Below are 26183 nucleotides of genomic sequence, written 5' to 3'. Positions count from 1 at the left end.
TTTGTATGTTCCCTTCTTACTATGCGGCGTTCGTTGTTTAATACCACGGAGCGACTCACTGGGCGCGTACCGTGAACTCAATTACCGCTTAGGAGCGATACACAGCCCCTTTTATAGAATTTCCAGCGATAAACAACTATCATGACAAACAAGTGTAACGGGTGGCCGATACACACAGTGCGTAGTTATATTATTTAAGCGCTATAAAATATGTAGGTACTACTTACTTAAGCGACAGTTTAACAATGTTTTATTTAATTATTAAAAAATAATTTTAAAACAATTGGTCTTATACCTAGGTACGTTAATAGATAACAATTAAAATTCATAAGCTAGAAAGTTCGTTTTTCAAAATTCTACGATTTTCCTGTAGTGCAAAACTGACAGAACTTATAGGTACCTAAACATTCTGCTTCTGCTGTAAGTTATTAGGTATCTAGTTTTTTAAATTACGATAAAGATATGCGGACATAGATTGCTAGATAGACAGGTAGACTTTTGTATAATTTATAATATATTGTTTGTTATCTAATTATTTATTTCTAAATTTAATTTTTAAATCTGTAAACTGGAACCTGAGCATATAATAAAGATTTTATATTTGCTTTTTACTTTGGTAGGCAGAGTTGATAAATAGTACTACTACCACTTGAAATGGATGATGACGAAGTATGACTTTGAGTTTCTCGAAATCGCAGTCACATCTTTTGACTAAATAGGTCCACCCCACACCTTGTAAGATCCTTTGGCCATAGCAACCTTGAATTTAAAGCGAGGGGTGAAAAAAATATAACCCAGTACCTTTATTAGACTTCTTTGTAAACTAAGTTCCAGACATTTGCGTGGTACATACATATATAATGACACAGCATATCAGAAAAAATTAATTTTCTTAAAAGAAATAAAAATATATGTTGATTATAACAATCTATAATCTTGCAATCACATCGAACGCTTGCGAGTAGAATAAGCACCGACATAGTATTATGTAGGTACCTGTACCTAACATATTAATGTCGACGAGGTTAAGGTACCGATTACTGAGCTGTCCCTAAATTAATTAGGTAAGTCCATCAGTTACGACTAACGTAAGCCTTATAGAAAAGTAGGTAACAAAATTTATATGTACACTAAGTGTTTTATCTATACTCGAGAGCAATGAATATGGGTCACCTAAAGAAACCTATAAATCTTGGAAACTAAGAAGGCTGGCTTAATAGAATAAACGGTGTTTAATAGACAATATAATACCCCTTAAATGAAAGTAATAAAATTTATAAGTCACTACATTTTATTTATTAAAAACTACATAAAGAAAAAAATCTCCTGATCTGACCTTAAAACAAAAATAGGAAATATGACTTTTTGTACAACATTATGATTTACCTGAATTTTAAATACTTTGTATTGCCTCTTCGTGATTCCATTACTGCGTTTACGCGGCTTGGGATGCTGTGCACCATGTTTCTTATACGATTTTGGTAAATATTCTCCCATTGCTCTGTGAGAGCAATTTTGAGCTCACGAAGCGTGATTGGGGGAGGGTTTCGTTGTTTTACGTATCTTCCTAGCTCGTCCCATGCATGCTCGATCGGGTTGATATCCGGGCTGCGTGGTGGCCACTCCATGCGAGTAATGTTCATATCTTGTAGGTAATCATTCACAATGAAACCTGTATGAGGTCGGGAATTGTCATGCATAAAAATAGCACCTTCACCAAAATTTACCATAAATGGCCCAACGTGTTCATTGTGAGTCGAATAAAAAGACTCGGCCTCGAGGTGGCCCTCCATAAATCCGAAGCAGTGTGCCTACCCACTCGGCTCGGGAGGGACCCCTCAAGGCGCGAATCTCGTAATCGGGGGTATCACCATTGCTGTCCAGCCGAAGCTCAAGTATTTGGGCCTTGTGCTAGACAACAAATGGAGATTCGACCACTATTTTAAAATGCTGGTTCCGAGGCTGATGGGGACGGCGGGTGCGCTGACCCGTCTTCTTCCCAATATCGGTGGATGCAGCGCCGGTATCCGGCGACTGTACCTGGGGGTGGTGCGCAGTATGGCCCTGTACGGTGCTCCCGTGTGGTCGCCCGCACTTACCGCGCGAAGCCCGGCTCTGCTGCTCAGAGCTCAGCGGGCGCTCGCTGTGAGGGTCATCAGGGGGTACCGCACCATCTCTCAGGATGTGGCCTGTGCCCTCGCCGGATCCTTTCCGTGGGACCTCGAAGCTGAAATCTTAGCCGCGACATACCGACGGAGAACACAGTCCTCGACTCGGGAACGGACACCCGGCATGTCAGCTGTCGATCGGTGGAGGCATGCTGTGCGTAGTATGGCGTATGCCAAATGGAGAGAGCGCTTGCTGGAGGAGCTCGGCCGAACTTCGGCTACTCGTTAGCGCACGCTCGAGGCACTGGTGCCTTTCTGGAGGCATGGTCGGACCGGCGACGCGGCGTGCTCTCCTTTCGCCTCACCCAGGTCCTTTCGGGGCATGTTTGCTTCGGGAGGTATTTGTGGAGTGTCTGCGGAAGGGAGCCACATTCGGGCTGCCACCAGTGCGGGCACCCGGACGATGACGCACGCGGCGAAACCTCGTCGCGGTGCTGGGGCAGGACCTCTCTTTGCGGGCTGTCGTCGCCCGTATGGTAGAGGACTGGAGTTCGTGGCAGGCCATGGCCGGTTCTGTGACTTGGTCATGGCGTTTCGTGAGGCTGAGGAGCGCGAAAGGGAATGAAATCCCTCTTTGGCTCCTCAGCGCAGAAGGCGGGATGGACAGCGCGTGCGAGAGACCGCCGCTCAGCCCCCGTAGGGACTATCGAGTGCCAGCTACGGGGGTGCCCGGCACTCGACTGTTGATCCGGTGATGAAGCGGTGCAAGGTGGCTCCTGTGCGCTGCTCACGGAGTGTCTCCCGAAACGACGTCCTTCGGGATTTTCCCGGGGATGAGATCCCGTCCTACCATTAGTACGGGTACCGACTAAGGCGAGACTTTTGGCGCGTACCGCGGTATCGTAAGTTTCGTGTAGTCGGTGTGGTGGAGCTCAATGGGGCTTAGTCATTAGTCGGTTCTGTGGGGCAAGTGCTTCGCGCGCCTTTTTCAAGGCGTAGTCTCCTGTGAGAAATTGGGGGAAGCGAAGGACCTCGGCCCTTCTCTTCTCCCCTTCTTCCTCTCAGAAGGCGCCGGAGTCCGACAGAACCCGGTCTGTTACCCCCCTCGACCGGGTATCCGTAAATGGATTCCCCAGCGTTAAAAAAATAAAAAAGATAAGCTACTTTTTCTTCTATACATGCTTGCTTGAATCTTTCCTCTGGTCTTATATACACTTTGTGTCTTCCGTCGTGCTTGTAGAGCATAAATTTTGATTCGTCGAAGAACATAATTTTCGACCAATCTTCAATAGTCCTATTTAAATGGTTTTGGGCATAAATTAGTCTTGAAATACGATCACCACGCTCCAGTTTAGGGCCATTTGCAGGTCTAAGTGGTTTCAATTTAGCTTCAGCAAGTCGTCGTCTTACTGTCCTTGCGCTTGGGTTACTTCCTCCGAGGCGTTGAAACTGATTTGTGAGTTCAGTTCCTGTAAGAAAGCGATTACGAAGAATGGTGTTCACCAAGTATCGATCTTCTCGTGCTGTGGTACACCTAGTACTGCCTGTTCCTGGTCTACGTAGGTTAGAGCCAGTTTCCTCGTAACGTCGGAGAATTCTTTGTACTGTTGACAGCGACACACCAACAGTCCTGGCTGTATCGCGCTGACTCCGGCCGGTTTCCAGCATTGTGAGGATTCTGATGCATTCTTCAGTTGTAAGCGACATGACTATAGCTTGAATAATAAATATTGAACACTATCAATATGGTTTATATACCCACTTAAATGAAATATGTATTAGAAACAAAAGCAAAATCAAATACAGTAATTTCGTAGTTCCATCTTCTAAAATCTCTCTTTTTCAAATTTGTTTTTTTTTTTATGACATAACCTTGCAGTAACTAAGATGTTTAGTCTAGTAATACCATAATTTAAGAAGTATATAATTGTCTAATAAACACAATTTATTTCATTAAGCTAGCATTCTTAGTTTCTGAGATTTATAGGTTTTTTTAAGTGACCCGGATTCATTGATCTCGAGCGTATATTTTGTTTTGTAAGGTCGTACGTAACCTGTGATTTTAATTTCCCTGATAGACAAATAATCCTTTATTGGCTTTTCATTTACTCTCGGGCCAAGAGACCTTACAATGGGACAGTAGGTTTTATCCTGTATACGATTATATATCTTATCTATCGCTATTATTAAGAACATTGATTAACTAATGTAGCCTTTTCGTAGACTATTACTTATTTATTGTCTTAGTTTGTTTCCTACTTAATTTTATTTATTACCTATAAAATCACTATTTTAAGCTTTGGTGTTAGTCCTGTTGTAAGCCCGTGAAGTTTTAGATCACCGTCTGCCTATTTCTGCCGCGAAGCTATTATTTCATAGCTATTATTCCTAAGCAAAGTCTGACACACGCAGGCAGATTCACCAATTTTAAGTCGGTACTTTTCATGTAGGCCAAATCGCAATATGAAATGATCAGCGCTTTATAGCATAATAATTAATCTTTGAATATTATTTATCTAACAAATACCATAGTTATTATCAAGTCATGACGTCATTCATGAACTAGTAGTTCTTGAACACCATTAAATGACTGACTCGATGTGATATTCACATGTCGTTGTGTCTATACAGTCCCCATAACAAAATTACACTGAAAATATAATCAGTGACTCAAATTATCTAAAGATAAAATTTTTGATGAATGAATATTATTTAGTGCGTTTGTGTACGCTAATCTCCGTTGGTTGATTTCTGGATTGGATTCTTTGATGTACTTATTTGAGAAACAAGGTCTACTTGTTATTACGTATCTACAATACCACATAAGGCACCTGAAAATTCCCAAATTACATATATTGTCATTACAGATATAGCTCATATTTATAAAATAAAGATCAATTTCAATTAAAATGTCCAAGAGAAATTACTTACGCACCCAACATCATAACAGTGCTCACAAAAACACACATATGAGAACAAATACTAATTTTTATATCTCAACTTTCCAACTTCTTTCTTTATAATCAAATCTGAAAGTTCGTTAACAATGTGAAATCCAACATCTATTTTGTGACATTAGGCCGAAATTCGAATGGCTAATTGAATTAACCGCTACCCATTAGGTACATCAGACGGGAACACAGTAGTAGAAGTGCACTAGAAATGCCCAGGACGGTGATACCGATCCGTGTATGCTTACAATAAGCACTACCATCATTACTCAAGGAATAAACATCCGACCTTCATTCGCTGCTCTTCGTCTTCCAATACGCTTCATTGAAGTTGGTATTTACTAAATATTATTTAGCTTCTCCCATCCAGTTTAATAATATATATACAAATTCAAAATAAGATAATACTCTGTAGAACAGCGCACGACGGCAATAAGTGATAGATTCTGCTCGGTGCATGTTATCAATAGCAATACCAAACGACAGTAAAAACCTATCTTAAATAATTTTTTTCTACCTATGCTGATAGCTTTGAGAGGCTATTTCAGCTTCGCCCTAACGTGTATGTGATCTCACGGGGCTCAAACCGGAGTGTTGCTAACACTGACCCTGGCAAGAACAGTGCTTCGCAGAATCTACCACCGGATCGGAAACGCGACCCACTGAGAAGATCTGGCGAGAAACTCAGTGGGCTTTAAAATCTTAATATATCTAAATGGTACATTTATGTTAGATGGACTCAGAAGCTACATAAAACAAAAGTCACAATAGCGCGAGTGGCAACTAGGTGCAACTGCTTGACGCCCTTACTTCTTACGACATAGGTGATACCCTATGAGGGTCCCGAGAATGTTAGATTGCTGTATAAAAATCAGGTTTAGTATTATTCGAAGGGTTCATATTTTCATTACATTACTTCGTAATATTATTATTTGAAACACAACATTTTTGAACTTAGATTGTGACCAAATGGTTAGCACGTGAACGTTATGGGAACAAATAACTATTCGTCGCTCCGAACCGTTAATAGATATGATAAATACGATAATGATGTTATGAAGGCCCAGTCATAGATTATACACCAGTCATTCGGCGTCATCAATACGTTTTACAAGTTTCATAATAATTTTCGACAAAACGTACCCAGGAGAAAAATCAATTGACAGATAATTGAGTTGCCACTATGAAATATGAGCAAATAATTAATATAATTATCCGAAAACTTCCATAAACCTAAGAGATAGATAGATAGATCGGCAAACTTAACATAAATGTCAAACGATAAAAAAGAGGTATTATGTATTTGTCTTTTCAGGAAACATATATTCAAACATTTTTTGGTCAGTAACGTACGAAATCCTAGAAGGCCCCCCTCTGAATTAATTATCACTATCTTTAAATTCCTTAGAAGGATAAAAGTAGATTACGAAATTGATAACAGTAAACAGTACAGATTAAAATGTTCTATAGTATTCATTTGTTGTTTAATCAATAAGCATGCAGTAATTACGTATAGGTAATCATGGTTATTGATAGGGCTAGTCAACTCATTAGGACAGGCGAACTCTCGAACGTAGAATTTGTTGGAGAGTTTATTTACCTCGGATCTCTACTTACTGACCAGGGAGGAAGCAAACGGGAGATCAAGAGAAGGACTCAAATGGCCAAAGCTGCGATGAGCAAGCTTACACGTATTTGGCAGGACAGAAAAGTCTCCAATGCTACCAAGATGAGACTAGTCCGGACGTTGGTTTTCTCGATTTTCCTCTATGGTGCAGATTCGTGGACGGCTCGAACAACAGAGCGGAAAAAAATAGAAGCGTTGGTCGGATCAGATAACTGCGCTCACTGGACTCTCTGTTGCGAACGCCCTGAGAGAAGCCGAAAACCGAAGCAAATGGAAGCTGACGGTACAAAGAGCCACGAAGGGCTTTCAGGGACACGACCTTCAGCAATGAAGTATTCGATTAAGAAGAAGAATCATAGGTACCAATTTATTTATATTGTTGTACTTGTACACAATTTTCCGACATGTGCACCTGCGTTATAGCGAAGTTATTAGCTGCATTATTTTGCAATTATAATTGCGAAAACTTTATATGTTTAGTTTAGTTTATTCGTTTATTCAAATTAAAGTTGTCCCTTAATTATAATGATATGATGTATAATAATAATTCACTTTTTTGGTAATGCAGGCTTAATCTTTTGATGAAAATGTAAAATGCAGTTTTAAGGTATCTTGGTGAAATTTAAGTATTTCTAACCACTGTTTTGATTTAATTCGACATCTTATACTTATTTACTTTATCACCTGAATCACGTTTAAAGTTTAGCTTGAAGTCCTCATACAATAAGAAGGTACAAATGAGACTTCGAATTCCTGTTTCATACCATCAATTAATTTACTAAATAGCAATAAAATCCACGCTTACAATACATTACAACAATCAAAGTACGTCATCAGTTTCAAATTTAACCGGTGGTAGGGCGTCACGTGAGCCCGCACGGGTGAGTACCACCGCCCTGCCTGTTTATGCCGCGATGCTGTAATGCGTTCCGGTTTGTAGGGCTGGATAACCGTTATACAATACAATACAAATGAGATTAAGTCTTCACGTCTCAATGTGAGTGATGGCAATTAAATTGACACATCCCTGGGCCTCGGTAACCACTTCACAGCAGGCGGGTCGGGCCGGGCTGACGTTGTACAGCGTTTTGATGTACAATAATAATTGTAATCTTGAATTTTTTTATGACGCAAATAGTTAGCGCTGCACTACACCAGGCAACTGACCGGAACCGATGAAGGCTGACAGTCGACAAGCTAAAATGGAGTCACGATCCTCAGCAATGAGGGAGCGATGGAGAAGAAGAAGAAGAAATAGTTAGGGCCTTTCTGAGGTGCTCGAAATATATCCAAAATAATAATAATGTAATATTATTTATTGCATTACAACCCCAGTAAAATTAGAATTCTGAATTCAGTAACTTTATTCTTCTATACCTACCAGTAACAGAAGCGAACACTGTAACAGTAAAATCCATACTATTTTTGTATTATAAATTTAAAAGCATGTTTTCTTGTCCTGATTCCACGTCGAAATTAAGTAACTTGTAAATTTTTTATTGTAGATTGTCACTTTTAAAAAGTACCTACACTTTTTATTGACCACGCGTATGAAACCGCAGGTAACAGCTTGTTTACAATACAATATGCAAACAACGAAATTTATTTCTGAGCTTTACATTAGCATTTTTCTCCAAATGAATGACTCATTCGACTCTTCGAATCAGATTCTGGAGGATCTGGATCAGATTACGATAAACTAATTCAAAAATACCAAAAAATGACGGCATCTATTTTAATACGTAGATTAAGAATTTTCAACAGTTAGTCAATTGATGTAATTTACGTTGTTTAATAATCATTGTTCTTAATTATTATCTAATGAGTTGACATAGGATTGATAACTTCTTCGTTTTTTTCATTAAATTACCCATTATTTATTTAAAAAAAAAACTTATCTTCCGATATTGTTATCATATTTACACAAGATTTGTTATTCAATGTCAATTGCTCAAGTGGAACTTTGATCTCATTATCGATCATTAAATTTATTTAAGTTTCTCCCGAAAATTCTAATAACCAAGGTTCAGAAAATAAGAGATAAATTTTATTGACATAGTGCTTGTATGTATGTGCAAACATCTAATCGTTAGAAACACATTTATCTATACTAATATTATAAATGTGTCGAAATACTAAAGTAACCGATATAGCCTTAAGATTAGGAAGTTAAGGATGCATGGGCTGGGCGTAGGTACGTGTCGCAGAACTGTGTGCTTAGTGCGAGTTTTTTAACGTTCTCGATAGCGTAAAAGTTAACACAATTTTATCTGCAGTTGGATCAGCGCCCCTAACGGCAAACGTAGGCAAACAATCCCATTCCATACAAATATGAGCTAACTTTTACACTATAGAGAACGTTAAAAACTCGCACTAAGCACACTGATGGCCGATCGAGCAGACGCGGCCTGGACTGGAGACCACGTAGCGTTAAGTGCAGCGTTGGACGTCCCCCTGGCTCGTAGAAAAGAATATATGCGGAAAATGCGGATAGCGGACCGTTCGTTGTGGGGGACTTTGAGAGAAGCCTACATTCGACAATGAAGAGATACAGCCTGATGATGAATTTATTTCGATACGTCTTACTTAATCACCCAAAAATGGTTTGACGGATTTGGATTAAAATCTTAGTATGTTAATTAACACATAGGATATTTAGTATCATGGTAAATGACTTAACCCGGGCAACGCCACGTAGGTATACATGACTTAATAAATGCAACAGTGTGTTCGTTGATTTTATGTATCAACGGACCAATTGGTCAACGGACAACTCGACTACAATCGACGTTTAAGTACGAGAAAGTATTTATTCTAAGAAAATATAACGTGCGTCATTATTTCTGTATACATATTTGCATAGATAAATGCGCCGGCCACGTTTACCCATTATCAAGGAAAGAATATTTTCAAAAGAAGAAAACTTAGCTCGAAGCCAAAACGAAACAGTCATTATTTGATATTCGGGTATCTATGTATTCTGGTATTAGTAACTTTACCTAATTACCTCCCTTTCTTTTTAGATGTAAATGGGTAGACGGAAAGACACTCTTCCAACCAAAATACATAGCTCGCGACTGAATAGGGAAGATTGTAGTGCGCTTTAGAGCAAAACAACGCCTACTAGTTTAGTTGGTAGTGATTATAAACTTTGAATAACAAAAATCTCTTTACTTATTTTTAAACAAATTCTGTTCTATCAGAATGGACAGCAGCATGGTGTGTTCATGAGCTCGCTCTCGTCATCTAATGGTTTTAGTCACCTCGTTGATCTAGCCGTTAGTGACCAACACAACTGTAATATAGAGTCAGAGTTTGTTAGCGGTCGGATATGTACTGCATCTATATTAAATGTAAATGATAATTTGAATCCGAGTTTCTTGTCTCGTACATAAGCTATGTCCATCAGCGGATGTCCGCGGGCCGATCATTGATGGTATGCTTCCAGTAGCGCAGTTATAAATAATACAAACCTACACTGGATACTTTGAGAGTTGAACATTGAACATTTTAATATTGAATTTCAATTGAAATCACAAATGAATGAGAACTGCCATCCTACCCTCACCTTTAGCTTTACACAGTTCATGACTAATTTAATAATAATAAATATCAATAGTAAAAATAACACACCGACTATGATGAAAAAATTACTATTTAAAAACTCCTACTTGTCCTTAACAAAAGTAGGTAAGTAATGCCCCTATTGCAGGATACAGAACAATCGTTTCCAAAAAGGAATACGACATGTTGATTATATTATTATAACGCTGGTAAATCTTCGCAATTGAGAGAATGGCCGCGTAAGAATTAGAAAATGGAAAGAGGATGCAGTGGAAAACCTATGAACAGAAAATGAAGATTTCAATCTACCTATTTTTCCGATCGATTTTCTTGTGTTTGTAAACATCTTTAAAGAAATGTATAAGTACACTTTATTAACTCAGAAAAACATATATTATGGTTTGATCTCGTGTTTATTAATATATTTTCATTTAAGAATTTCCGGCCTTCCGAATACTTTCCAGTTTTCGTTGTCACAAGCGCCACAGTCGTGAAAGTAATTTTAATTATAGATGTACATACAGAAGTTTTACATATTTATTTTGTCTGATGTTAAAAATTGCAATTTCCGCATTCAGTCCCAAAAATCTGAGCTTCGGTTAGCTATTGTCAATAATGAAATATTTCAATAATGATAAATAGGTAATTTAGCATAAATTAACAGATACGTCCATTTAAGCAGCTCGAAATATAATTTAATAAACAGCTTAAATACAATACATATATGTCATGGACAAGTTTGTGAAAGGAAAACACATAGCAGTAACGTACAAGATTTATTTTTAATGCAGGATTACACAGTCAATTTATTTAAAAGTTAAAACCAAGAATTTCTAATTAAATGAATTGTACCCATTAAAACCTTCAACAGGTCACTCTGTCACGTTCTGCCACAATGCTCTCACGTTGGGCATTTGGATACCTAAGCGATTTTACTCAGACGAACGCTAACTACCAATCACTAAGAATCAGTTAAATTTTTAAAGTAATTTAGCTACATATCAGTGTAGGATTAACTGAAGGTGGATGAAACCCTATTATGACAAATCTCGCAACAAAGCCACTCTATAAAGTTTAGTGAAAGCTTCAAATTTACAAATAGCGACATCTGTTGTTACTTGAAGTAAAAAATACGCCAAAAGCCTCAGATACGAAATATAGTAGGTACCGAAAAATAGGGGTGATTAGGGATTGAGAGGCGAACGGGGAAAAACCAAGAAATCTTTCGACGCTTAATATTATTTTTTTAATCGTTGTAAAATCTTCAATTTTTAGTAGTGTAATGTAGAATGTTGAAAGTTCACAAAGCAACTCTGAATATGGATGACAATAGCTTTAAAAAAATTGCATTTCAAATGACCTTCTTGTGGTGGTAATAATTTTAGTGCTAGAAACTTTGCTCTTTTATTTATTTGATAACAATAGAAGACGACTGTGATTTATAAACGTTATAAAACGTTTGGACCATCGTATATATTAAAGGTAAGTCTCAGTTGCTATTGGTTATAATGTTTTTGATAATATAGAAATACATGTAAAAATCTGTTGTTTTGGTGTGAATAAGGACGTCTCAGGTACAAACAACAACGATAAAGGAGTCAATTGGGATAAGAATACGTTGAATGGGAACGAGTTAAGTATAAATAGATACAGGTTTACTAGGGCTGTCTATGTAGTTGTACCAATCTTATTTAAATGTGTTGGTAAAAATCTGGTTTATTAATGATGTTTTTGTCTAGAACTTTTACTTAATTATTAATTCAATTTTATTTTATTGTTTGGCAAATATTTATATTATCACTTACGTGTTATTTTCTATTTTTTGATATGCCTCGCGTGTACGTATCAAAATTGATATATCCCATAATATTAAAAACAGCAACAGAAGCCTAGGAAATTGGGAATAAGCCGTTAGTTGAAATAGCTAAGCAATTTAATACAAGTAAGTCGGATTTTACAAGTTGTAACAAGAACAATGAAATCTCAAGGTGGACATAAATGTCTAAGTGAAGAAGCAGAAAAATACATAATAAAATATATTAATATTTGTTCAGAGTATTTGTCCAGGGGCATTCACTTGATTCTTATGACTTACGCATAATAATATAGGGATATTTAGATTTAATTGGCATAACCTTTTATTTATTTATTAATTTCTATTTTATTCGGAAAATCAAAATTTGTTGTTAATTTCACAACTTATAATGCTCTCGTACGCAGTACCTTAGAATAATGCTGCATTGTGTGGAATCCTTATTATGAAGTTGTTATGTCCGCGTGACGGCGGATACAAATCTAAATCAAATACAAAAATACAATTATTATAACAAAAAAAGTTTTGATTCATTAAATATATAAAAAAACCTTATTAATTTAATAAAAAAAAAAAGAAATACACTATTGATGACTCGCGGGGAGCGGATTCGCGGCACAGGGAAGTTCTCTGGTCTTCAAAAAACCTGTGTGCTCTGGGTACTTAACTCAGGACTCTTTGATCCGTGACGCGTGGGGTTCGTCTCTGATTAAGGTTCCGCTGCCTGACGGGGTGCTCGGAGGTGGTGCGTGATGGTCAACGACCCGTACCTATACGTGCAGCCCGTACTTTTCTATCCATACGGAAGATTCCCAGTTTCCTGGAACGCGTCGAATCAACACATGAAGCGCGAAAGATCCAACACCCAGGCATTAGGTGAGACCAGGAGAGGGCATCTTTCGCGAAGAAATAAAAAATTACGCGCAATGGAGTGGACAATTAGGTCCGGACGAAATATAATTAAAAAAAAATCAAGTGTTTAAATTTAATTACCCCACCCAGAATCAAACCCCAACTGTTTATATTCCGGACGATCACTATTCCACTACGCTATGAGGTAGAAAAGTAAAGATTACATTTAAACTTATACTAAATACAGGTAGTTATCAATAATTGCTTCACTCAATAAATATATTGAGTGAAGCAATTACCTTTGATATTTATTTCGCCGGTACATCGAGAAATCATAGCATCACGCTAATCTAGTAAATAAATCCCACCTATGTGTTTGAGTTACATTATATTAACATGAACATTATATTACATTATATTATAGTTTAAGTATAAAATTCTAACTATTATACAATTGGCTTTAAAACTTAAACGAAATTAAGATGTGTATCACTGCAAACATTTCAATTACAATACTACGAGTGTATAATTTCACATGAAAAATATTGCATACAATTTTTCGGTCGCAATTTTTAATATAATATTGACTACAAAAACCAATAGCTTATTATTTTCAAGTATGTATGTATTGAATTTCGTCTATATATTATATATAAATGAATTACTGTTCGTAAGTCTCGCTAAGCTCGAGAACGTCTGGACCGATTTGGCTAATTTTGGTCTTGAATTATTTGTGGAAGTCCAGAGAAGGTTTAAAAGGTACATAAATATGAAAATGTTCGGAATTAAATAAAAATAACAATTTTGTTTTTCCTTTGATGTGTACCCCGTCAGATGGAATCCTTTTGTTTGTTTTAAGTTTATTTTATACAAAAGTTTAGGTTTTTATTTATCGATTGAGGCATTACGAAGTCTGCCGGGTCAGCTAGTTGTTTATAAAACTTTAACAAAATAAATATTTTAGAATAATAAGTTCTATTTAGATACTCACAAGCCACCCATGTTAACAACACACGCGCGGAATACACAATGGGAATTAATTATCGCGGCCATTTTATTATATCCTCTGGTTTTTTGTGGAGGCAGGACTAATTTGTACTAAATTAATATAATAATAGAATTCTAATGAAGAAAAATACCGCGGTGAAACATATTTAAAACTTATCGGAATGATTAAATCGATAAAGTTATTTTTTACTAATTTTAAGATACCCGCTGTCACATTTTATTACGTTGTTAAACCACTATTAAATATACGAGTATATAGCCAATAATTTTTTACACTATTAAAAGGTTGAAGAAATTACTTGTTGAATAGTAATCGAATCAATCCAGACACGAAAAATTAGTAAATAGCAACCAAACCTATTGGAATTAATTATAATAAACTTACCAAGGGGTTTGAAAAATAATGCAATTCGCTTTTAATTTTCTTGTATAATCCTGTGTAGGAGTGCTTGTACTACTTTTAAGATGAGTACAAATAATCATAAATATGGATCACTTATAATCGTCGAGCGAACTCTCTGGCGTCGAAATTGTTTACTTCAGCGCGAATTCGTTTTTTAAGTTTGTATCGGAACGGCCTACTTCCTGTGGTGGCGATGCGCACTTACCGGACTTCTCGATCTTTCGTATGAGACGAGATAGACATATGAAAAGAACGGCTCAACCGAAGCAAGTCACGTCCCAAAACTATTGTCCATATTCCAGAAACCACCCGTGGTACTGAGACAGCAATACTCGAATCGAGCGAAATGGAATCATTCTCAAGCAGTTAATCCGTTGTTCGCTATTGTATTTCGTTTTCGAATTTCTAGGCACCCACGTTGTGAGAGTTTCTTATGCATGTTCCAGAAAGAATTTGATTTCCGGTACCAACGATTACCTTATTTGGTCATTATGAAGCTATCACTGGAGCGCGCGGGTTCCATTAATTGTAACAACTAGATATTTTTGGTTGTTTGGGTGTAATTATTTTTGTATTAATTTTATATTTTAGAATTTTGTTACGAAGTAACAAGATATAAAAAAAAACGATTTGAAAGTGTCCAGAAACGGTTTCTATAGAACTTGTCTTACAACTACAATCTGGGTAGGAAGCTACCCAGCTATGGAGACATACTTCGCCACTTTAATCTAGACTCTCTTCTTAACCGGAGGAAACTAATTGGTGGTATATTTCTATACAAATTAATTCATGGAATAACCGACACACCTAATCTCTTAACCCAGAGAGAGAGAGATATATATATATATAATTATCACTTTGTTGGTGCAACTAAATAAATAAATAAAAACCAAGTAGAGCCAGCACTAGCAAATTTCTCTATTGACACTGATTACATCCCCATTAACCCCAATTTCCGGTGAATAGGAATATCACATATTTTTACTTTTTTTTAAATAGAATACTAATTGCAGTTTTAGATTGGATAATAAATATACCCCCAAGACTCATTATTTTGATCCTGATATAGAATGCTATATATAATGATGCTATATATAATGATATATACCAACGACTACCTTGTTTGATTGTTCATCAAATTGGAATTTGTCCCTAATCACCCCGTTTTATTATACCACATTGCCAAAACGGACCCTCAACATTTTTTAAAAGTAAACCAAAATTTTTTTGGTCAAAGAATAGAATGAAAAGTTCTCAAGGATTTTTATAAGCTTCACTACATTTATAGTCTAAAGCAAATAAATAAATTAGCTTTATTGTTTCTTTATTTTATATATACCTAGCCTTTAGATTATATAAATGAAAAGAAGAATTTTGTAAGTCCATATTACATACAAATCTATGTGTCAGTCAATTTATATTCATCTAGGTAGGTACATTGTTTATTTCAGTATGTATACTTAATGAATTTATAAAATAATCTGATGTGAAGTCATGAAACATTTAAAATTGATGAACTTGAATAATTATTTTTGCAATGATTAAATCTGCTGTTTACTCATATCGAAATGAAAACATGACACGTGGTCTACAAATTAAAAGGTTGGGTACGGTACCTAGTTGTTAGGACAACAGCGTAGCGTCATTTCCTCATTACAATGATTTCGTATTGCCAACATAAAAGTGAGAAATAGGCGGAAATGCTAGATGATGCATTATTAATCTACTATGGTGGTATTTTCAGTATGATGATGTAAAATCTATGAAATTATAATGAAATATACATATGAAAGTAAATAGTAAACTTGTTAGTAATTTATGTAATATGTTAAGTAACTCTGTATGGAATTTTGGAAAATAACTAGCTTTAAAATGATCAACAAACTTAATCTCCGTCTAATTCCGTTGCTCAATAGTAAACACATATACTGTTGTAAATCCTACGGTAAAATCTAGCTGATTTTAAGATTTTTTCTATATTCTATTGTCAGGTGAATGCTTACAAGCTTATTTATTAACCGCCAGAAACGCCTGCTAGCTGAGCCCTCAGACATCACAGGTCACAGAGTGAATGCTGCTATCCATCGTGACACAGACCTTAGAGTATCATTTGTCTTGTAACGGCTGTTTACTGCTGCTCTGTGACGGTTTTCAACACACCTGGTCATAGACGTGCATAAGTTTTGCAAAACTTTACACAAAGCAACGCCTAGATAGACACTAGAAAGCTATTTTTTAAATTTTGACAGAATACTATTAATAATAATAACGTTTTATATCGCTAAATCTATATTTATTAATAAAGTTCCTAAATTAAATCTTGAGGCATAAAGCAAAGTACCTACTATAGGATAAATACAATTTACTCTAGCAACACATCATAGCTTTAGTGATGCCTTAAGATAGTTAAATCGATTTTTAAAATTGGAATAATTACTTTGGTTCATACAGAGATGAAACTTTTAATTTCCTCTTAATTAAAATCCGTTGTTAAAATTTGTGAACTAAAAACTGATAAGTTAAACCTCCTGAATTTTCTCCTCTATTTGTCAACTGACTCGTTTTTTGGTTTTGTAAAGTAGTAAGTAGTAGTAAGTAAAGTAATAAGTAGTAATTGGAGAGAAATTAAGTAGATAGCATTGAATGAGATAAAATGTTCTGTGACGTCTTGTCTTACAATAGAATCATATCAGTATCGTAAAAGGCGACTAGGGCATTAGCATCCTTCTCTGAATAATATAAGATGAGTTTATAACCGTTGTATTTAAAGGCCAAAGCTATTGTGAACTTTAAAGCGTCATTATGTATGGTTATTACAAATCAACATAATTTAGCTACATAGATTTACTCACAGTACAGTACAAAGCTACTAATTAATAAATAAAAGCGTTGATAGATAAAGCCAAAGCTTAAACCTTATAAGCTACATAAACATTGGCAATAGGAAATCCAATAAATATGCTAGCAGTCGATAAGCATAGTCGATCAAAAAGCCGATTAATAGGCTATTCGTCGGGACTTGTTGGCTATGGAAAACACAATTAAAAGGCTAGCTAGCTGTCGATAAAGTGTTTAGAACAGTTAACGTCAATAGCTCCAAGGTAGGACTTTTCTGTGTTGTAAATGTACATGACATAATTAGACTAGCACTAGACCAATCAATTAAGGTCATCAACAAATTCACTTGTAATTGTGAGTATCAAATTCATTTTCTAATCATTTGTTTCAAAATCAAAGTAATTAAAACATTGTAGGATATCAAAACATGTTACATGTTACACGTAACATGTTAACCCTATCTAATTTGAGTTACACTAGTACATTTGTAGAAAAAGCGGTAGGATCGACGAAATAAAATTGATTAAAGATGAGGTTCAAAGTGTCAGTATACAATAACGTGGTCTTTTAATTTTTTTATTTTTTTATTTGGCACCTAATACAAATAACAAACCAAAAAGAAACACAAAAAAGAAAAAGTAAAAAAAATATTGGCTTACAACATAAGCAATAGTTTTGAAGGGTATGTATTGATTAAATAACTTTACTAATAGTGTTTAATGTAATTATTATATTAAATGTAATATAGTCTTAAAAAATCTGCGAAAGCAATTTATGAGATATCGATTTTACATTACATTATCGAAACGAATGATTTCACATTTTTCGATAGTGAAGCTAGATCAATCACTACGGTGTTGCCACATAAGTCGATTTTCATCATTTAGACTAAAAAAATTGTATATAGCTGCCTAGGTCGTCTCTCATTGAGTCGCCGTGACCTAAAGGATAAGGACAAATGTTCAGGAATGACTTCCACGGTGACTGAATAACACCGCGCATAAAATTAAACCTGCATAAATTATGATATCCACAATTACTGGTGATAGGGCGTCTTGTGAGCCCCACGGGAAGGTGCCATCACCGTGTTTGTTTCTGCCGTGTAGCAGTAATGCGTTTTGATTTGAGGGGTGGGACCGTTGTACTGTAAAAACTGACACAAAGAACTCACATCTCAATCTGAGCGCTGGTATTAACGTGGTTGATGCCTATGGGATCCGGTAACCACTTAACACCGGGTGGGTAGATGCAATAAAAAAAAGAGATGACTCTTTAGAACAGAAATGAAAATAAGGAGAAGAAAGCAATTGCTAATACACTATATTTTATTTATTGTGGCTTCAGGAGAGTTCTTGGGTTATAGCATGTATGCGTGTATGGCAAACATTATCATTTTAATCAGATAGAAAGAGATGTTAGTGGGATGTATAAGCCCAACCAGCTCGTACAACTACCCGTTCTATATCTACCGTCTCTGGCGCGTCTGCCTTGACCTCTTAAGACAATCATTGATGATAAGATTTCTTCCAACTCTTTTCTCTATAGTCTGTAGATATTTACTATAAAAAAAACGAGAAGAAAGTTAAGAAGAAAATTTTGTTACTAAACGCAGTTTGCATATTTTTGTTAGTTTCATCTACTATTTTTCAATTAAGATAAAAATAGGGAAAAAACTTGCATTTGGGGATAGACATTTCAAATATAGGGAAATTGTAGAAATGCGATCTAACAACCCTACACCACAGTTTGTCACTTGTTACGACGAAAAGCGGTGAACATCGAGGAGAGGTCGTGGAGTATTTTACCATCTTTGCCACCATCGCCGTTCGCCAATTACACCATGGCTGATACCGAAAAGGCGCCGCAGCCGCAGCCCCAACAACAACTAGAACAACAACCTCAAGCTCAACAAGCTAAAACAGTTAAACAAAAGCAGGTCATCGGTGAGTGCCGCAACGCCATCTTAGATTTTCTATCCCGGCTTCAAGTATCTAAAAGCACATGGCCGATTTTTTTTGTTTAAGTCCCCTCTTTTAACAATGCTTTGGTGCTTTAAATAAAATATATAAAATAAAAACCAATGTTATGTTGCCACGATAATCAGATTTTCATTAACTGCATAATTCGTCGTGTATTGACCCCGGCTATGCTTTGTAATCACTGCATATTTTGTAACACTGGGAAACAAATCAATACACAAACCCAATTACTCCCCTTTACGGATATTCGCATTAAATTTTTCATTGAATCAAGGTGAATTTTATTCATCTTAGCTGATTTGATACTAAATCAGATTTAATTGTAAAATACTGGTTTTAAACCTGCGAATTCTTAATAAATAAATATACATAATGCTAATAGATAAGACTTTGTTTGGTAAACAAAATTAATTTTAACATTTACTAATTAAATGCAGTAGCGCATGGCGAATTACTCTAAAATCAACTAGATTTTATTAAAAATATCTGATTACCCTACAAGATCAATTCAATACTATTTTATTAAAAATATCAGATTACCCTACAAGATCAAATTCAATACTACCCCTTTTTTATTTCCGTGCTATAAGTATGAAGAAAATTAACGTAAATAACCCTTTTTGTTTTTAGCTGAGAAAGTATCGGGCACTGTGAAATGGTTCAACGTCAAGAGTGGATATGGTTTCATCAACAGGTTCGTTCCTATTTTTTAATAAATTTTGGTTGTTCTTGTTCTCCATAACCACTTTACTTTTATATTCAGGAATGACACCAAGGAAGATGTGTTTGTGCATCAGACTGCCATCGCCCGTAACAACCCACGTAAGGCTGTGCGCTCGGTCGGCGACGGAGAGGCGGTGGAGTTTGCCGTGGTTGCCGGGGAGAAAGGCTTTGAAGCAGCTGGTGTTACTGGTCCCGGTGGTGAGCCAGTAAAAGGCTCACCTTATGCTGCAGACAAGCGCCGTGGCTACCACCGCCAGTGAGTAATTTTTGGATTAATTACTTTGATTTTTTACTTAATGATTAGAGCTCATCATTCCGAATTCTGAATGCATAAGTATATACTACTACAACACTAAGCCTTTCATTAACAAAAGTAAAATAATATTTTTTCCAGATATTTCCCTCGTCAAGGTGGCGGACGAGGCGGTGAAGGAGCTCCACGCAGAGGAGGATTAGGACGTCGTGGACCCCCGCCCAACCAAGGGGGTGCACAAGGAGATGAGGGTCAAGAAGGAGGCATTGTACCATCTCAGCGCAGGTAAGTTTAGGATTAACTGTAATTGACACTAAACAGTCCAAATATATAATGCAAATTTATGGATGCTAAAATTGTTTGATATTAGTTTTTTCCGTCGCAATTTTCGCGGTGGACGCCGTGGGGGAGGTCCTGGCCCAATGAATAGAGGAGGGTTCCGCCGAGTGCGTCCGCGCAATTTCCAGCCGGGGCAGGGAGGACAAAATCAGGCTCAGCGCCAAAATGGCCAGGATGGAGATGCCTCAGCTACAACATCAAACCAACAGCAGGGGGCCAAGCCTAAAAGTAACAAACCTGTTGGTACTACTATTGAGACAACTACCAATGAGAGCCAGGCCTAGACATCCAGAGGCCGTTATGTGTGGCACATCATTTATGTAGTGCATGTTGATTCTAGTTGTGTCACACTCCACCTCAACTTGTCTTGTCTGTACAACTGATGAGTGTTAGTTTTTGATGTTGTATCGCATTGAGATCTTTGCGAATTCTTTATTTGTATTGGAACGTAAGGAGCGGGGTCTCTAATCTGGAACTGCATAGGTATCATTGGATCAAAGATGTGATATTTTTATCATAAATAATATATTGATGAATTTATATGTTTTGGTTGTATACTAAATTATGAATTGTATTTTAAACTTTTACTAATCTCTATTTTATAAAGTTATGAGGTAAGTCTACCTCACTTAAAGTTGTGCAATGGCAGTATAAAACAAAGTTTGAGATGATATGCAGATTCCAATGCCCCATAAAATTGTGTTTTACAATATGTCAAATTATTTTATTAAAATTCTACAGTTGCATGTTATTTTATTATGTATTGAAAATCTTAGAACGTAAAGTAAAACACTCTCAGAAAAATAAAATACCTGTGTGAAAATTTTGTTTTATTTTTAACAAGCAATAAAGTAGTAGTTAATATTTGTAGAAGATTATTTTCATTTCTCCTGAATGAATCTTCCTGTAAATTGTAGTTACGAAATAAATTTATTAGCTTGTCGCATTTGCATGTTTCCAGCACAAATCCTGTTATTTTAATTAATCATAGACAAATATTATACTTTATTGCTTGGTGTAGTCGTGTTGAAAAGTAGAACCCCTGCCCCTACCTATTGTACTGCAAGATGTGCTGTCACACTGCACTGCCATCGTACTGTCGAGCTTAACTGCCATTTGTAGTACTAGATTTATAACTTTTTTTTCGCCTTGTAGAAAAAAAGAATCTAAGGTTGTACGGACAATTACTAAGTTATCTTGAGGCATATTTCTTCCAAACGATAACTGAATTTATGCCGTAATACTTTTAGGCTTGTTAAAAGGTGTTACAGCTGGATCCCCACAACTAAGTGATTTTCTATCATACCATTTGAAGTAAATATCCCAGTTTAAACTCTCAAAGGATCAACCCTTTCCACGCACATACCGTAATACATTTGACCTATTTAGATATGTAAGTTATGAATTAACTTAGAATGTAGTCTATGTACTAGGAGTAAACTGATTTTGTTATCGAAATCGAATCCTTGCAATTTAGAAATATTGAAATATACTTGAAACCGCATCAATCTATGGGATCTCAAAATTGATCAATTTATTTTAAGTCTATTCTTTCAATTTGAATTAAATATTTTCTACAAATAATCAACATTCCGAATTATATCATGAGGAAGAAAACCTGTGAGTTCTAGGGGGCTTTTAATAAATATTCACCTGTCCCCATAGTTCAGACGATGAGTTCATTCTACCTTAAAACAAACTGCTTTTTAAATATGCCTGGCGCGCTGAACATATTTCATTCAAAATTAACATTTCTTAAAAAATTGTTTGCTGTATTGTTATTATCCTTCTTATAACTTGAAACAACCTTTACTAGGCCAAGGTAATTGTACTACTAGGAACGAATACTCAATTAAGTTAGCTGTGTGTAAAAGAACTAATAACGAAAATGAAGAGGTAGCATTAAAAATACTAAACCTTTTTAAAATATGGTTAAAATGGGAAATTTGCTCATATTTACTTTCATCGTTCAAGCCCAAAATGCAATGTAAAAAATCTGTTGAAGCTGCCTTGAGTGTGCAGTGATTGATTGCCTTTGATGAAGCCGAGTGAGTGCAGGTTATTGACTTCAACTTTTGTACGGTTTCATTGCGGTTTCGCGAAATATAATTGCTATAATAACCTGCTTATTACATATAATATAACCCACAAATCTGCACATAGGCGTACTTAATAACATGGTACTTAATGGTATTTTCTCTAGTCTACCATAGAGATAGCGCGTGGTTGTTCAATAATAAAAATCTAATGTGGGTAATTATAGAAAAGTGTTAAAATATTTGAATTTAAAACTTAGTAAATTACGATATAGTTTAAAAATAGTGCTTAGTTTATTATGTGAATATTGTTGTTGATTTAGGTTAGAGTAGGTAGTAATTTTGGGAACGATCTCCTTACACCCCATTTGACCAGATCTGGTGTCATAACTTTCACAAAATAAGTACTACTTGATATTTGATATTAACTAGAATGTGTATATAAATATTAATCATAATTTATCTATCTATGTTTATAAATGAATGTATGTTTATTCTTAATGCGTTCTTAAACTATTAATCCGATTATGGTGCAACATTGTTTGTAATTTTTTGTTAGTTGTTGACAATCCAAGGAAGGTTTATGTCGTAGTACGATCACCGTACGAGATTCAAATATTGAATGATTTTCATACATTTAGTGACAGTGACCCGGTTTCACTAGTTTAAAATCAAGGTAATAAAAATGAAAGTAGGATTTATTAAACGTAGGTAGATTAAAATTAGTTATGATTACACATGCTGTTGATTTTAACCGTAAAAGATCAAGGATGTTATCAATTCCGACTAGTTTTCGTAGTCTTTAACCTCAGCTATAATATAGTATAGTTATTTTGTCGCTGCAGTTTGGGTCATAAAAAGACGGAGCGGTGAAGCGAATATTTCGCTCTCTCTTCCAATCACGAGCCTTATGGACGGGCATAGTGATGCGCTTTATTGTTGTCGATAAGCGTTATCGATAGTGTATTTAGTTTTGTCATTTTGTGGGTTAGTGATAAAAATGAAAGAAAAAAATTGATAAAGCAACGTATAAGTACAAAAGTTTAGAATACAACAAGTCACAGTGGGTTTCATTAATAACGACCTCGGTTATAACGACTTTTTGGTTATAGCGAAGTCACACTTACGTCCCTTGAATTTAAAGCATACTTTCCTAGAAAATTCATTCGGTTATAGCGACTTTGGATATAGCGTAAATTTCGGGTATAGTGACTTGTTTTTATGAACCAGTTATGACAGATTCCCAGAAACCCCTTACGGATATTGGTATTGAGTCGGCAAAGGCATAAAGATTCTTTCATAAAACTATTAAGCTTTCTCATCTTTTGTTTACATTCACAGATGGTCAAGCAAATGTTTTGTTTGTATGTACATACAAACATATATACTACGATATACATACGACATATATACTATCACTGCCTTCGATGACTCATTTGTTTTTATCGATAATGACGTTGCGCCCGCGCAACACGCTCACCGCCCTAGTCTGGCTGTGTTTTATGACCCAAACTGCACCGACAAAATAACTCTACTATAGTCATAGATTGCAGAAAGCACAACGTTCATGTTCGCATCAACCATTGCTTTAATCTCTGATTGAACGCTTTGAGATACTCCAAAATTTTGTGTGGTTAACGTAGGCGTTCTCCAAACGTTTGCTATAGTGCGCGCGGAACCGCTAGTCACCTCCTGAGGTATGTGGTGAGGTGAGACGGGGGAGGGAGCGATTGACAAGACGCACACGATATTTAAATTAAGTGCAGATAAATCTCAGAATATGTTAGAATTAATGTAATGGGTACCTAATTGTAATATTGTATTTTTCTATTTCCTGCTTAAACAAAAAATGCATATTCAAAAGTGTTTATTATATTTTATTATTTACGATACAAAACAATTTAGGTTTTCTTTATGTTTTCGTCGACAAGTAAATTTTGGATTTTCCGATGTTTGCAGATTGGAATTTCGGTTAAAATTTCCTTTATGGTCCGTCGATTTTTAGGTCGGGGAGTGGGGGGAGGAAGGGGGTAAGGGCTTACCCCCTGTATCATGCCCACCCCGCCCCATGGTTATGAAGATATTCACGGTTAATATTTTGAGGTTAGAATAGCGCTATTTAGTTAAAATAGAATTAAAATTTAGATTAGGGTCCATCAATTTTTGAGTCGCGAGGAAGGGTAATAACGGCGAACCTCCTGCACCATCTCCACTCCGCGGAACTCCATGGTTATGAAGATATCCACGGTTAATGTTTTGAGGTTAGAATAGGACTATTTTTCAACATAGGGTTAAAATTTCAATTATGGTCCATTATTTTGAGTCGAGCAGGGAGGGGTGTAGTCTACGGGCACGAAACTTGCGATGGCCGAGCGATGGCGATCGAGCGATGTACGGGTGATGATAGGGCGACGGCGACGCGGAAGCGACGAGAACAAACTAGTTTGGTTTCGTCGTTTGCGCGGGTACAGTGTTGTGTTCAATTATTATTTTAGTAATGGAAATTGATAATGAGGAATTTATAATTTAACAAAGAATTTAAAATTTCATTGAATGAAACCTTAGCGCGTAATAAAGCGTAGAAAATTCTCCCCAATTGCGTCTTCGTTGATTTATTGGATGAACACCATCTCTAAGTAATAATAATAATTCCCTCATCAGGTGACTAGGCTCCAATAGTTCTTTTCGACGTAAACTCGTGATTCGCACAACACTGTATGAGCGCGACTGTTGTAGGCAGACGAGCATACGGCCCACCTGATGGTGAGTGGTTACCGTCGCCCATGGACTTCAGCAATGCCAGGGGCAGAGCCAAGCCGCTGCCTACAGCTTAATACTCCACAAGCCTCGTTTGAAGAAGGACATGTCATAGCGCTCGGGAAACACCGTGGAGGGGAGCTCATTCCATAGCCGGATGGTACGTGGCAAAAAAGATCTCTGGAAACGCACTGTGGATGACCGCAGTGGCTCCAGGTAGTATGGATGAACTCTACTCCGGTGGCGGGCGGTGCGATGGTAAAAACGAGACGTTGGTATCATCTCGAACAATTCCTCAGAGCACTCCCCATGGAACATGCAAAATACAGAGGGAACCGAAGTCCCTCCGCAGACCCAGAGGCTCCAAATGATCCGTGAGAATGGGATTATCGACAATCCGAACGGCTCTCTTCTGTATGGAGTCAAATGGAAGAAGCTGGTATTTGGGAGCCCCGGCCCAGAGATGGGAGCAGTACTCCACGCGAGGCCGGACTTGTGCTTTATAGAGCAAAAGTCTTTGTCCAGGCGTGAAGTACCGTTTCGCTCTGTTGAGTACTCCCAGCATTTTGGACGCCAACTTGGCTTTGCCTTCCAAATGACTCCGAAATTGGGTATCGCTCGAAATGTCGACCCCAAGTATCCCGATACTCTCGGAAGGCTGCAGGGATACTCCTTGGAATTGCGGCGCCATGACAAAGGGGTCCTTCTTCGCAGTGAACGCGCAAACTTCGTTTCGTGCCCGCGTAAGATATCGCTGCCAGCCCGCTCCGTGTCGCGTCGCCTCGACTTATAAGTCTACAGGCATGAAACTTGCGAAGGCCAAGCGATGGCGGCAGCGGCGCGACGGCGATGTATATAATTTTTTTTTTTTTTATGATTGAAAGATTACTGGTGGCCCGGAGGCCTTTCCAGTTTCACCAGGACAGGTGGGC

General features: G+C 36.7%; 3 protein-coding genes and 1 long non-coding RNA gene across 4 annotated transcripts; 3 read left to right on the top strand and 1 right to left on the bottom strand.

Moving 5' to 3' along the window:
- The first annotated feature begins 1947 nt into the window (after positions 1-1947).
- Positions 1948-2397, top strand: LOC105842155 (uncharacterized). The gene has a single exon (XM_012693465.1). The coding sequence runs from the start codon at positions 1948-1950 to the stop codon at positions 2395-2397; it is 450 nt and encodes a 149-aa protein (XP_012548919.1).
- A 4000-nt stretch (positions 2398-6397) lies between these two features.
- LOC134199067 (uncharacterized) lies at positions 6398-7987 on the top strand. Its single transcript, XM_062669177.1, has 2 exons — positions 6398-7045; positions 7825-7987. The coding sequence occupies exons 1-2, from the start codon at positions 6582-6584 to the stop codon at positions 7826-7828; spliced, it is 468 nt and encodes a 155-aa protein (XP_062525161.1). The 5' UTR covers positions 6398-6581; the 3' UTR covers positions 7829-7987.
- Positions 7988-12061: 4074 nt separating this feature from the next.
- Positions 12062-14802, bottom strand: LOC119628618 (uncharacterized). The gene is made up of 2 exons (XR_005244778.2): positions 14309-14802; positions 12062-12883 (listed from the first exon to the last, which is right to left on the bottom strand). It is a non-coding gene; the product is annotated as an uncharacterized LOC119628618 (long non-coding RNA).
- Positions 14803-18926: 4124 nt separating this feature from the next.
- On the top strand, positions 18927-21281 carry Ybp (Y-box protein). The gene is given in 5 exon segments (NM_001043432.1): positions 18927-19107; positions 19774-19837; positions 19907-20122; positions 20261-20404; positions 20490-21281. Coding segments are annotated over 5 exon segments (780 nt in total). The 5' UTR covers positions 18927-19004; the 3' UTR covers positions 20743-21281.
- Positions 21282-26183: the final 4902 nt, after the last annotated feature.

The sequence above is a fragment of the Bombyx mori genome, chromosome 1 (assembly GCF_030269925.1).
Source record: "Bombyx mori chromosome 1, ASM3026992v2".
Taxonomy (NCBI): Eukaryota; Metazoa; Arthropoda; class Insecta; order Lepidoptera; family Bombycidae; genus Bombyx; species Bombyx mori.
Note: the sequence above shows the minus strand (reverse complement) of the source record. Positions and strands in the feature narration are given on the sequence as shown.